Source organism: Bos indicus, chromosome 23 (assembly GCF_029378745.1).
Source record: "Bos indicus isolate NIAB-ARS_2022 breed Sahiwal x Tharparkar chromosome 23, NIAB-ARS_B.indTharparkar_mat_pri_1.0, whole genome shotgun sequence".
Lineage (NCBI taxonomy): Eukaryota > Metazoa > Chordata > Mammalia > Artiodactyla > Bovidae > Bos > Bos indicus.
In genome coordinates this window covers 49,670,458-49,683,806 of record NC_091782.1, presented here as the reverse complement: position 1 = coordinate 49,683,806, position 13,349 = coordinate 49,670,458, and the positions used below count along the sequence as shown (strand labels likewise).

Here is a 13,349-nt window from a genome sequence, read left to right as displayed (position 1 = left end):
AAACATCAGTTTAGGCCTTTTATGGAATCGTAAAAGAGCAAGGTTTCCACTGGGCTCTGATCAGATCGTTCTCCCTACCGATGATCTGGTTGCCTTTCTGAGTCGCTGCTCCTGGGACGCCTGCGAGAATTCTCTATACTTGAAACCTACGCTCGGCGGAGGCGCCGCCTCCCGGGAGAGGGAGGGTGCAAGAAGGGGCGGGTCCATTTAAATACCGACGAGGCGCGCCTCCCCATTGGCAGCCGGCCTGTCCATCTCCAGGGGGGCGGGGCGTCCCGGGGGCTGGAGTGCGGTACCTGGGCGAGAGGCGCACCAGAAAGCCCACGTTGGCCGCTGCGGGCAGCGCGGCTCCGAGAGGCGGTAGCCTGCGAACTCCGGCGCCACCGCCGCCGCCGCTCCGCGCCCCGGCCCGCGTCCCTCCCATCCCTTCTGCGAACCGGGGTTAGGCCGGGGTGGGGGCAGCCGAGTCAGCACGGAACGGAGAGCAGGATCCTCACCGCCTGCGCTCGGGCAGGGGAGCAGCGCGCCAAGATCTCGAGAGCGATCCGGAGACCGAGGGGCGCGGAGTTTGTGAGAGAGAAGGAAGTTCAAGCCTTGCCGAGAGGGTTGGCACCTTGGGACGCCTTGTCGCCACGGCCGGGGCCCTCCGGCGGGGGCACTTCACGGCGGCCGCGCGAGCAAGGCGCAGGCGTGCGCGGGGGCGATGCCGGGCATCCCCCGACGCTGGTGAGCCGCCCCAGGAGGGCTGTGCGCCGGCAGCTGAACCCTAAAGTAACTGCCCCCTGACTCGCCCAGGGGCGAGGACGCCCGCCGCAGCGCGGCCCGGACTCGGACGCACCTGGCCTGGACCTTGCGCCTCCGGAGACCTCCGCGGGAGTGCGGGGTTTCCCCTTGCCCCTCCAGTGGTTCTGCGGAGGGGATCGCGCCCCCTCCGCCTCCCTTCCAGTCCGGGCAACTGGGGGCGCCCCAGAAAACCATGAGAGATAAGGACTGAGGCCGGGAAGGGGAAGCGAGCCCGCCGAGAGGTGGCGGGGGGAGCTGTTCACGCCAAGGGCCACCGCGGCCGCGCTCCGGCCTCGCTCCGCCGCTCCACGCCTCGCGGGGCCCGCGGGGCCCGCCCGGCCCGGCGGGGATGCTGGGGCGGACGGCGCAGTGGCTGTGCTGGTGGTGGGGGCTGTTGTGCAGCTTCTGCGGGCCCCCGCCCCTGCCCGCCGCCGCCGCAGCCGGGGGGGCGTTGCTGGGGGACGGCGGGAGCCCGGGCCACGCGGAGCGGCCACCCCCGCCGCAGACCTCCTCCTCGGGCTTCCTGTACCGGCGGCTCAAGACGCACGAGAAGCGGGAGATGCAGAAAGAGATCCTGTCGGTGCTGGGGCTCCCGCACCGGCCGCGGCCCCTGCACGGCCTCCCGCAGCCCCCGGTATTCCCGCAGCAGCAGCAGCAGCCAGCTCGCGGGGAGCCCCCGCCCGGACGGCTGAAGTCTGCGCCCCTCTTCATGCTGGACCTGTACAACGCCCTGTCCGCCGACGACGAGGAGGACGGGGCTTCGGACGAGGAGAGGCGGCAGCCCGGGCAGCGCGGAGGGGCCGACGCGTCCCAGCCCCGGTCCCCATCGTCGGGCGCCGCGCACCCCCTCGGCAGCGGGAGCCTCCTGGCCACCGGGCCTGGCGGCGGCGCGTCCCCACTGACGAGCGCGCAGGACAGCGCCTTCCTCAACGACGCCGATATGGTCATGAGCTTTGTGAACCTGGGTAAGTATCGGGGGCGGGGTGAGTGGGTGGGTAGCGTAAAGACCAGAACATCCTCCCCTTTCCAGTCTCCTGGGCGCGGGGCGTGAGAGGGTGGAGGAGCCCCTGGCGCTGGGGCCCAGGCGGGGAAGCGCGGACCCGCCAGCTGCCCTCGCACCACCTGCGCGGCCCGGGGGCGGGAGAGGGGACGGCACGTGAGTTCCCAGCCCCGGGCTGCTCGCCGCGGCGCAGGGGCGGCTGGGGCACTGGGCCGCGAATGCGGCGCTGGCTGGCGCGTCTCCGCGAGCCGCCCGAGCACAGTCCGCGCTTTTCCCAATTGGTGCCCGGCTCGGGCCCCGTTAACTCGACTGTGACAAAAAAGTCCGGCCCGAGTGGGGCCAGCTGGGACGGAGATGGCGCTTCAACACTTTCCCCCTCCTGTTTTGTTCGGCGTCCTCAACTCTGAGAGTGCCTGTTCTCCCATCGGGATCTCAGAGAATCCCGGAGCAGCTGAGAACTTAAGGAAAGTTGACGACTGTGGTTAAGTAGTGTCCACCGATCTGGGGGGAGAGGGATGCACAAGGAAGTCCCGAAAGGACCGCGGGAGGCTCGCCAGCCCCGGCCAGGCTGGGCTCGCGCGGGCTTGGGGTCGCTCCCCTAGTACCCTCGCTCACATGTCTTTGGCCCGAGCCCCCAAAGGCTGAACTCCTGATCAGCTCGGCCCAAGCTGCACGGGCAGAGAAAGGGTGCGGGTTGGGGGCTGGGGTTGGGCCGGGAGCTGGTCTGAACCGGTTGCCAGGCAACAGAATGGAAATTCAAGGGCGGCTAAATCGGGCTCAGCCGCAAATGTTCTGTGGCAAACCCGGACCGAGTCAGAGCTTTTCCCCCTCGCGTCTTCGCATCTGTAAATGAGAACGGCGTGAGGAGGACTTTTCCCAGAATCTGTGCCTCCGATCTGTGCTCCTCTTCATTCATAAACTGACTCAGCGTAGACGCAGCGATGTAGGGGCCGCGCTCTAGCCAGGGAGAAGTGGGGCGCAGGAGCCACGACCGGAGCGGGCGCAGCCGCGCGGTGGGGTGGGTCTCCGCGGACTTCCCTTCCGGGGCGAGACGCGCGGCTCTGCCCAGGCCCCGAAGTGGGTTTGCAGGCATTGCCAGAGCAGCACCCGCGTCTCCAAGCCACGTCGGAGACGTCCGTCTTTTAAGGACAATCCCCATGTCAAAACCCTTAAGCGAGTCCTTTATAAGTCTGTCAAGGAGAGAATCAACTCCGCTGAGCTTTGGGGGAAGAAAGGACTGGGGCGGAGGGGCGGGGTTCCGAGGGTATGGAGCAAGACCGCAGACGTCCGAGGGGTGCAGGCATCCTCCTGGGAAACTCCTGACGCAGAATCTCACAGGGACTGGAGGCTCCAGGCCTGCCTGTCTGGCTCCTTGCAGCGCCACGGGTTCTGATTGGACAGGAGTTTTCACAATTTATTGGGATCAAAGCCAAGGTGGAGCCACCTCCAAGAAGTATTCTAAGGAAATTCTCAAGCCAGTCAGTCAAGCTGGGGCACCGGGGAGGCACCAGTGCTGTTCCTTATTCTAACATCCCTGCTGCTTCTGTCTTAGTAAATTCCATCCCCTGCCCTCGTCCTCATTACCCCCCCTCTAATCCCCTAAATTTCTTCCCTTGGAGAAATGTTTCATTGCCTTTTGGGGGTAATCCCCGACTTGAACAAAGTGGGAAGAATAGCACTTGTGACTTCTTCAGAGACAGTTGTATCACACTTTCCAGAAAACAGTTCTTAGGCTTAAGGTCGTGGTTCTCCATCTGGCACACGTGATGCTGGGCTGCTCCCCAGAGCAGTTAAGTCAGAATCTTAGTGGCCACGGTCCAGAAGCCCTGGCATGGGAGATACCACCTGGTATCTGAAGGCAATCAGATCACTCCAGAAAGCAGTTAACAGCAATGCTTCTTGATGTCAGTGGCTCCCAAACATTGCTGTGCATGAGTCACCTGGAGGGCTTTTAGGCCTAGATGTCCAGGTGGTACCCCCATCAGTTAAATCAATGTGTGGCTGAAAGCTGGATATCAGCGTTTTTTAAAGATCCTCGGGTGATTCCAATGTCTGAGAACCACTGGTATTTGAAATTGTACGTTGGCCTGAGGCAAGTTTGTAAAGTTTGACATTCACTGTTTAGTGACCTCCAAGTTCTCTCTCCTTGCTTTTCTGAGCTTTCCAGGTCTACAGGTACACGTGGCTTCTGAAGCTTGAAGCTGTTTGTCAACTCTAATCCTGCGAAAGCAACCGTTTAACATAGTATCTCCCTAGGGATTTTTCAGAAAGATTTTTAAAGATTCAAAAAATAGCACTGAAAAATCCTAAAAGAACTCAATAATAGTGTCATTTCAGGCCAGGGACCAGCTGTTACAAAACAAAAGAGACTCCTAGGTAGGGAATTCTGCCCCAAGCCCTTCTTAGACTTTGTGATTGCAAGTTATAGCCATCTGTAGATCCGGTTCTGGACTCCACATGGGTAGAGGAGAAAACCTTTCCAGGTAAGTTGAATCCAAGTCAGAAGCCATGCCACCTGCCACTCAAGCAATGCTATTTAATATTAATCCATTTAGCAGTAGGAAAGGAGGATTTTATTATGAGAGGCTAAAAATGTGATGAAATCTGATTATCATAGCTTTGACCATTAGGACAGTACATTTGAAAGAAGTAATTGCTTGTGCTGTGCTAAGTCGCTTCAGTTGTGTCCAACTCTTTGCGACCCTATGGGCTGTAGCCCACTGGGTTCCTCTGTCCATGGGGATTCTCCAGGCAAGAATATTGGAGTGGGTTGCCGTGCCCTCCTTCAGGGGATCTTCCTGACCCAGGGATGGAACCTGTGGCTCTTATGATTCCTGAGTTGGCAGGTGGGTTCTTTACCACTAGCGCCACCTGGGAAGCTCAGTAATTGTTTCGCAATGTGGATTCTCTAAGGGTGTTGAGACAATCCACAGATTTCTTCCTCCCTGTCAACGGCGTGTTAAGTTACTGTATTACATGACTAAAAGAACCCTACAGAAGGTGGCAGGATGGATTTTAAAGTGTTCTTATATACCTACTGAGTTAGGTAAGTTACAAACTGAAAGTTACAAATTAAAAACTGTAGGTCTAAGGGAATGTGTTACATCGTTGTGAACATCCTCTTGGGACAGAGGAGTAACTTACTCATGAAATACATTGAAAAGGCCTGGAGCCTTGTCAGTCAGAGACGCATCATCAGGAAGCATGAATCAACAGGATACATTTCTTTTGCGTGTCCCCAAGGCTGGTCATCTGGCTGCTGTCTGTGTTGATGGCTTTACACTCTCTGGGTGAGCAGTCTGTTGATGTATAACTTCTTTCGTTCTAACCGGCTGGTGTGCAGAGTGCCCGCCAGGCAAGCTGAGTGCTCGTTAACCTGCATTCAATCCCGGCCATGGGTGCCTTTTCCTGCTTGTTTCCTAGCGCTGAAAATGTCTTGGCAGCCTGAGAAGCAAGCCTGCCAATGTGACCTTGGAGAAGTATCCTGAACTGTCTCGGGTCTTAGCTTAAAGCTCACCTTTGAGAAGAAACCTCCTCTAACCACTTGGTAGGAACTGCTGCGGCCCCCACCTTCCCTCACTTGTTTACGGTCACCGTACCCTGTTGATTTCCTTGGTTTCACTTATCACAGGGAGTGCTGTTTTTTTTCTTTTAAAATTTGCTTACTCATTTTGTTTGTCACCACTCTAGGATGTCAGCCTCAGAAAGCAGCCAGGCTTATCCACTGTTGTAACCGAAGTTCCTAACACAATGCTGAGCATACTGAAGGTGCTTAATCAAGAGGGAGTGAAAGTAGGCATATTCATGTAAAATTCGTATTTCACGAATCTGCTTAGGGGATATCTGATTTTATTTAGCTCATTTACAAGTGGCATACTGATTTTTATGAACTTTAACGTATTTATCTGGCCTGAGCTGGGTCTTCATTGCCTCACATGGGCTTTGCCTAGTTGCGGTGAGTGGGGGCGTCTCTTTGGTGCAGGGGCCTCTGATTGCAGTGGTCGCTGTTGCTTGTTGCAGAGCACAGGCGGGCGGGCTTAGTGGCCCTGAGGCATGCGGCATCCTCGCAGATGAGGGATCGAACCCGTGTTCCCTGCGTTGACAGGTGGATTCTTAACCACTGGACCAGCAGGAAAATCCCTACTTGATTTTTTTTTAAACTTTTTGTATTGGGGTGTAGCTGATTAACAATGTTGTGGTGGTTTCAGGTGAACAACAAGAACCTACATGATTTTTATTAAGTAAAACATTTGAGGTAAGTGAAGACAGGTAATCTCAGCGTCTGAGATTCATGATATCTGATGCATATTTTCAGGCTTTATTAAACACCTTTCTATTAGTTACCTGTGTGTATATTAATTCATAATAGGCATTACGTTTGAGAGTAGTGCAAAGTTTTAGTTAAATCTCTGCATGTCAGACTTTATTTTAAATTAATGAGGTATTGATCTACAGATGCTAGTGAAAGTCACTCAGTGGTGTCCAACTTTTTGCGACCCCATGGACCATACAGTCCATGGAGTTCTCCAGGCCAGAATACTGGAGTGGGTAGCCTTTCCCTTCTGTAGGGGATCTTCCAACCCAGGGATTGAACCCAGGTCTCCCGAATAGAAGGCAGATTCTTGACCAGTTGAGCCACCAGGGAAGCCCGCAGATGCTAGGATAAAATGAAAAAAAAAAAAAAAAAAAAACCCACTCAAATTATGGTCAGAAAAAGGAATCAGCATGTGTTCCTACCAGTAACAAGAAACTTATTGTACTAAAAATACTGGCAATCTTCTGAACAAAATTACTCTTGGGAAACATAAATTAGAAGAAAAATGGAGTACTCTTTCCTTGGATTTGTAACCAGATACACTGTAGTGTCTTTTTCTTATATGATCAGTGGGCCTATTTTTCATTTAAGCTGCCTGTGTTTAGGAAGATTTTTGTTAGGAGAAAATAAATCCATGCCTGCAAGCTATTCACAGCAAAAATAGTTTGAAGAACTTGATTGCAGGAGTGTGGCTCAGAAAAGCAGTGGATGGTCCCCTAAAGAGATTTCAAATACTAAATGTGAAATTCAGTGGTATTTCAACCAAGTTGTACAAAATGTTCTTAAACTTGGATCAAAGGGCAAGCAGATACCATTGTTTAGCTCTCAGATGGTGCTTCCTCTGAATGTCCTTCTAAGAATGGGTATAAATCCTTTTTAGATGTGTTGAGTCATTCTTAGTTCCTCTGTTGAGAACTTAACTTTGATTCGCATAGAGGAAGGATCCCTAGTGATATAAACATCTGTGTCAGTGAAAAAATCCCCACAGTTCAGCACTTTCTTCAGCGTGTAATTGCTTCAGCCCCGTACCTTCAGAGTTTGGCTACTTTGAATGTTGAGTTTCACACGTTTGCTTAGATATGGGAGTGAGAGGGTGAATACTGGATATCAGAGAGTCTCAGATGACCAGTCGCTCTGGTCTTTGCCTCTCTCCCGTCTGTTTATGAAGCTGAGTTAGGAAAGTGAGGCGAGTACCATTTCTTGGGTCCAGTCAGCTTTGGGTACTTTTCCCTCTCCTGTTTACCATCCTGTGTTTAACAATGGATTATTCCATGGGAGGCTCTGTTTTTCTTAATATGAAGACATTGCACTTTTAATTTTTCCATTTGAGCCTTATTCTAGTTTTTCAGTCTTTCCTCTTGTCTAAATTTGTGACATCGCCTTTGATGCCTCCAGCAGTGGGAAGACAAGTGGGCGATATTTTAATCAGATCATCGTGTTCCAGAGTAGTCCAAGCTTCCGTAAGTATGAGTAAAAGGAGTAGAAACCAGTGTAGACACTTGCTACGATCTGAGCCCTTGAGAGGCCCATGCGTATACACAGCTGTTACACATTAACCTTCCTCCCCCTCCCCCCCCATGCTGACCATCACTCTACCCAGCCTGTCCCAGGCAGATGACATAGCTGTCCTGGCCGCGTGGTGTCACCCAGGGGCTGGTGTGGGGGGCGGCTGGCATCTTCTCCTCCCCTCTGTTTTCCCCACAAAGAGCTGGTGTGTACTGCTGTCTTCATTTCTGTTTTTGTCGTGACAGCCGAGTTGCTTTTATGTAAGCACATTTTCTCATAATATTCTTACCTTCTGGCTCCCCTCTCTTCCACCTTTTGTCCTCTGGAAACTTGGGACCAGAAAATGCCCCTAGTCCTACCAGCTATTTAGGATAGTGGTGACACTTGTGTTAAGGCGAAGGAAAGCCAGTCTTGTTTTCATGAAAGCTAGTTAAAGAACCGGGGATATATCAACCTCTACAGTCTTAGTGCATGCCAGAAATTCTTGAAACTGCAGTAATATCTGTTTTTTAATGGTTTTTAGTTTTAATTTTTGTGTTATTTATTTAAAATTTTTTCATTATAGTTGATTTACAGAGATGTGTTAGTTTCAGTTGTAGAGCAAAATGATTCCGTTATCCATATATATATGTATCATGTATCTTTTTTGGATTCTTTTCCCTAACATGCTATTACCAGATATCGAGTATGTTCCTGTGCTATACAGTAGGTCCTTATTGGTTATCCATTTCATATATAGTAGCATATGTATCAGAGAAGGCAGTGGCACCCCACTCTAGTACTCTTGCCTGGACAATCCCATGGACGGAGGAGCCTGGTTGGCTGCAGTCCATGGGGTCGCGAAGAGTCGGACACGACTGAGTGACTTCACTTTCACTTTTCACTTTCATGCGTTGGAGAAGGAAATGGCAACCCACTCTAGTGTTCTTGCCTGGAGAATCCCAGGGACGGGGGAGCCTGGTGGGCCGCTGTCTCTGGGGTTGCACAGAGTCGGATACGACTGAAGCGACTTAGCAGCAGCAGCATATATATGTTAATCCCAAACTCCTAATTTAGTACCCCCTCCAAGCTTTAGAAATAAGACATTGTAGTCTGCTGAAGTTGATTGGACTTTTTGGCTCCACTTACTAGTGTTTTGAAAATGTTGTGCTCTGCAATTATTTTTTCCCACTGTCAATAAGTAGAATTTCAGCCTCCTTATGAAGCTAGACCCTGGAGCTGGCTGGAGACATGGAGCTATCTTCCATGACATTGCTTTTCTGGAGGAACATGCCCAGCAGTGGACAACGTGTTTTTTTAAGCTGGGTTTCCTTTATCCATTGGCAGCTAGGGATGATCCATTTGTGTCATCCATAGGTCCTAGAATTTACAGCGTGAAAGTTTCATGTCATCTCTTCTGTTTGTAGTTACACTTGTGAGAGGTACTTGGGCCCACTTCCTCCTCACTGCTGGTGCGTCTCAAGCTGAGGAACGACCAACAGAACCACTGAGAGCCTAAAGCATCTGAGAAATAGGGCCATAGAGTTGTTGGTCAGACGTGAGTGGATAATTCAGGAGAAATTAAAAGCATGCAAGACTGCAGCCCAGGGCAAGAGGTGGGGAGCCCAGATCTGGAATTTTGTGGATTTTCTTTTAGTGGATAGCATTCTCTCCTAGAACTCTGCTTTTAGAAAAGAAAAACAAAAACTAAGCATCTCTATAAATATCCTCTTCTTTGGTATGCCGAAGGACCGTTGACCTTAAAGAATTGTTTTCTTCTCCAAAAATGAGCTGAAAACCACGTTGCCCTGAGCAGCATTGTTCTACTGATGTTCACAGGCTCTGATTCTCTTCCTGCCCTGCCCATGTCCATTATTAAGCAGACTAGGTCCATAATAGAGATGCTATCTAAATTGCATCAGGTAATTCCTGGATGGGTCCCCACGGTCCAGTTATCTCCAACCCAGTCCCAGATGACTGGGCCGAAGACTCCCCTGCAAGCATTTTTGCAGAATGAGGTTCTAGTTCCGAGTGGGAGAGCCTTCCTGGCCCTTGGGTTCATGGGCACACGCCCTTGGTTTCTGATCCTGCCAGATAGGTCGGGGATTGTCCCACGCTTCAGACGTCCTTGCTCCGTCGTGCTGACTTTATGTTCAGATTGTTTTCTCATCATCTGAGCGGTCCGAGGGGGGAGGAGCGGGCTGACTTCTCAGCAGGCAGGCGGCACAGCCCAGGAGCCCTCTCTCCGCCGAACTTTGAAACCAGCCGACAGCTTTATTACGACTCCCCTGCCCCTTAGCCTTTTTACCTTGTCCAGGGTGGAACTTCCAGCCCTCCACATCTGTGTCTGTTGGTGGGGGTTCCTGTGTTTACAGTCTTGTTGGCTTCCTGTTCACGAACACGGGCTGGCAGAAAATTCTGACTCGCGTATCGGGAGAGCAGGAACTAACCACTGCCTCGTCTGGGTTATTTTCTATGGTGATGTGGCTGGGAGACTTTTATAATCAACCTTGATCTCTGAGACCACTTACTTTCTCCCGACGTCCCCTTTCAATCTACGAATTGACATACCCTAAAGACAGAGCTTTGAAAACTACGCAATGAAGGACTAAAAGTCTCACTTCCCCCCAGATGTTATTGAACACACCTCTATCAGAACAAAGTAGCAGAGAACCTGCACAGTAAAAATACTTTCTAGAACAGTCTGTCTATAGTAAAACTGAGAGAAAAGCTCGGATTTCCTACATATGCCCATACCTCCTCATGCGTACACCCCCTCCCAGGACCACCATTCCCCACCAGACTGGTACACAGCTTCCAGTCAATGACCCTGCGTGGACACAGTATCACGCAGGGTCCATAGTTTGCATTATTGCTCACCATTGGTCTTCTGCATTCTCTGGGTTTGGATGAATGTTTAATGACATGTGTCCATGGTTATGGTATCATATGGAGTAGTTCCACCTAAAAATCTGTGGAGAAACTGTACATTTAGCTGGAAAAGCAAATCAATAAAAACCCAAAAATTCAACTTAGGCAGAGTTTGGGGGAAGAGAAACAAAATACCTTCGAACAATATTGTTTGGAACTTTACCCCATCAGTATATGAGTAGTTTTGATTGACTTTGCCGGCCTTATTTTGTGTTTCTGTGCGTTGACAGCAATTCCATTAGAAACCTCTCTCTCTCTCTTTTTTTTTTATATAAGTCTAGGAGTTTAAAGTCTTTTTTCCTCCACATGCTTTCAGTGAGGTGTCTGTCACCATAGTACCTAGACAATCCCTCAGGCAGAGATACGAGCGATTAAATTTCTCCCTGGCTTGTGCCCTGTTTGATCCGTGCTCGGCGGGACTGGGGGAGTAAAAGAAAGCAGCCTGAGGAATGGATAAGAATCAGGAATTCTGTGCTTGTAAATTATTAAAATTTGGGGGGTGGGGGATGTTACTGGGGAGAGGGGTTCAAGTTTTCAGAAAGGAAGAAAAAAATATTGTTAAAACTTCGTGTGAGTTTTGGATGGAGAAACTCAACAAAAATACCTTTTACTCCCTTAGTGGCAGGATCCGGGAACTTGAAAAGGTTTCCTCAGGAGAGACTGTTTAGATTAGATTAAAATTAAATTAACAGAGACTCCATAAACTGGTGGTCTTAGTAGATTAGGCTCATTTGCTTTGAACTGTTTTCCGTGAGAAAAGGCTATACCGATTAATGGTAAATAATGAGAAAAGGCAGTAGTCAAGTAGCATGGTAACCCTCAAGAGTGCTGTTGAACAAATAGCTGGCGATTCGTCTGAGGTAGGTTGGGGATCTGTGAGCATCTCTGTAAATATCGTAAGGTGATACCCTTCACGAATTCCCCCCAGTTCTCCTTGAGTCAGCTATCTGTGTGATTGGGGTATTTTCTTAATTCTAGCTACACAACTCCCTTTATCGCCTGACACATCCCTGTGGAGATGAAACCTCAAAAAGAGGAGCTTGGCACCAGGGCTGTGTCAGTACATTTGAGGACTTCAGCTTGCTTCCGTATCACCTGGCTTAGTGTTCATGGTGGTTTCACACTCTCTGGTGGGAGAGAAATCTTTTCCTCTGTTAAACTTTAATTTCTGTTGGCTGTGTTGGGTCTTTGCTGTTGCACGTGGCTTTCTCTGGTTGCGGGGAGCAGGCACTGTTCATTGTGGTGCCCGGGCTCCTCACGGGGTGGCTTCTCTCACTGTGGAGCATGGCTTTAGGCCCAGGGGCTTCAGTAGCCATGGCATGTGGGTTCTAGAGTGTGCAGGCTTCAGTAGTTGGGCACACGGGCTTGGTTGCTCCTTGGCACGTGGCATTTTCCCGAACCAGAGATTAAACCCATGCCCTCTGCATTGGCAGGTGGATTCTCATGCACTGTGCCACCAGCATCATCCGGGACAGAAGTCTGAGCCAAAAGGCTTATGGAGGGTAAGGTGAGGAGGACTCAAGTGTCTTCAGCTGAAGCTATTGGGAGAGTTGCATTTCTCCTAAGGGCTGTGGAACAGGCCTCTGCATTTTGCTGGGGTCTCTAGGGCAGAATGCCCTCATACCAGCTTTGGGAACCGCTCTCACCAATCTTGCACCTTGCTTGTGTATCTGCTGGCTTAAGGCTGTTTGTCGTACACGCACCTACGTGTCGTCACTGTTAGAGGCGGAAGCCCGGATGGCTCAAGCATGCGAGTGGTACCCTGTGGAGCTTGGTTCCCCCTCTCTCCTCTTGTTTCTCTCTCCTCTTCCTCCCATTAATAAATCTGGCCACCCCACTGCCTTTACTTCCTCTTTTACACCTTTTTCTTTTTCTGTGGTGCTGATGCCTTTGGTTGTCATGAACAGCACGCTGTATACACCTCTTCATGGAGCCTCATAGCTTCTACCACCAAAATGACACCTCGCTCACCAGAGTGGCTAAGCAGCTGGTTTTCTTGAGGGTGATAGAAAGTGCTTTAAGGCCTCTTCAGTGCAGAGTTGAAGAAAGAGCTCTTGATTAAGATTCCAGAAGCTTAAGCCTCCTGTCTTTGTGTTATCCCTTTTTAGCCTGTTCAAGCCACTTAGCCAAATCTCAACGTCTTTCTTTGTCTGTAAATGTGAATATTGGGCTGGATCAGCGTTTTCCTAATAGCATTTCGTGGGACACGTCTCCCAAATGCTCTGCAGAGGAAGAGCGTGGAAGCACTTAGCGTTACATTTTTCTCTTGGAGATCCCGTGTCTGGGAGCATGCTAAAGCTTTGACAAGCCCAGCAGTAGGGAAGTCTGCTAACATGCTTTCTAGAGTTTTTTGAGCTGACTTTTGCTCTGTAACCCCTTTCCCCCATGAAACATCCTTGTGCCATTTCTCTGCCCTAATAGCCTCTCTTGACCCTTCCCGGGTCTCCCTGTAGAGCAGCGGCGGGACCGCAGGCAGCTTCCTTTCCAGCGGCTTCGGCCCTCTCTGGAAGGGCCGCCTGGTGCCGACTTCCACGGGTGGCCCCAGGCCCTCTTTCTTCTCCTGAAGGCAGCCGTGGCTTCGGGCTGTTGCTTGTCTGTGGGTTGTCTCACCATGACTTGCTGGCCTCTCCCACTGTGATGCCAGCAGTCCCCTGCATTCAATTCTTTCTGTTGTAAACACTTGCTAGGGTTTCTCTTTCCCTGGCTGGACCCTGATCACTACAGCCTTTTCATTCTCTAGAATGTAGCAGAGAAACCCCAGACTTTATAATGCTCAGAGGTTCTAGGAGTGTTCCATATGTATATCTTTTATTAATTTTTTCCAACGGCTTTCTT

General features: G+C 50.9%; 1 protein-coding gene across 3 annotated transcripts in view; it reads left to right on the top strand.

Annotated features, from left to right (window-relative positions):
• Positions 1 to 290: 290 nt before the first annotated feature.
• BMP6 (bone morphogenetic protein 6) overlaps positions 291 to 13,349 on the top strand; it is a 161,375-nt gene continuing 148,316 nt past the window's right edge. For 2 of the 3 annotated variants that reach the window (XM_070778433.1, XM_019985909.2), the window contains exon 1: positions 295 to 1,748. In XM_070778433.1, coding sequence (XP_070634534.1) covers positions 1,133 to 1,748 — 616 coding nt within the window. In that variant the 5' untranslated portion in view covers positions 295 to 1,132. Of the gene's footprint in view, positions 1,749 to 13,349 lie in introns of all 3 variants that reach the window. The other variant, XM_070778434.1, reaches the window with a different exon arrangement.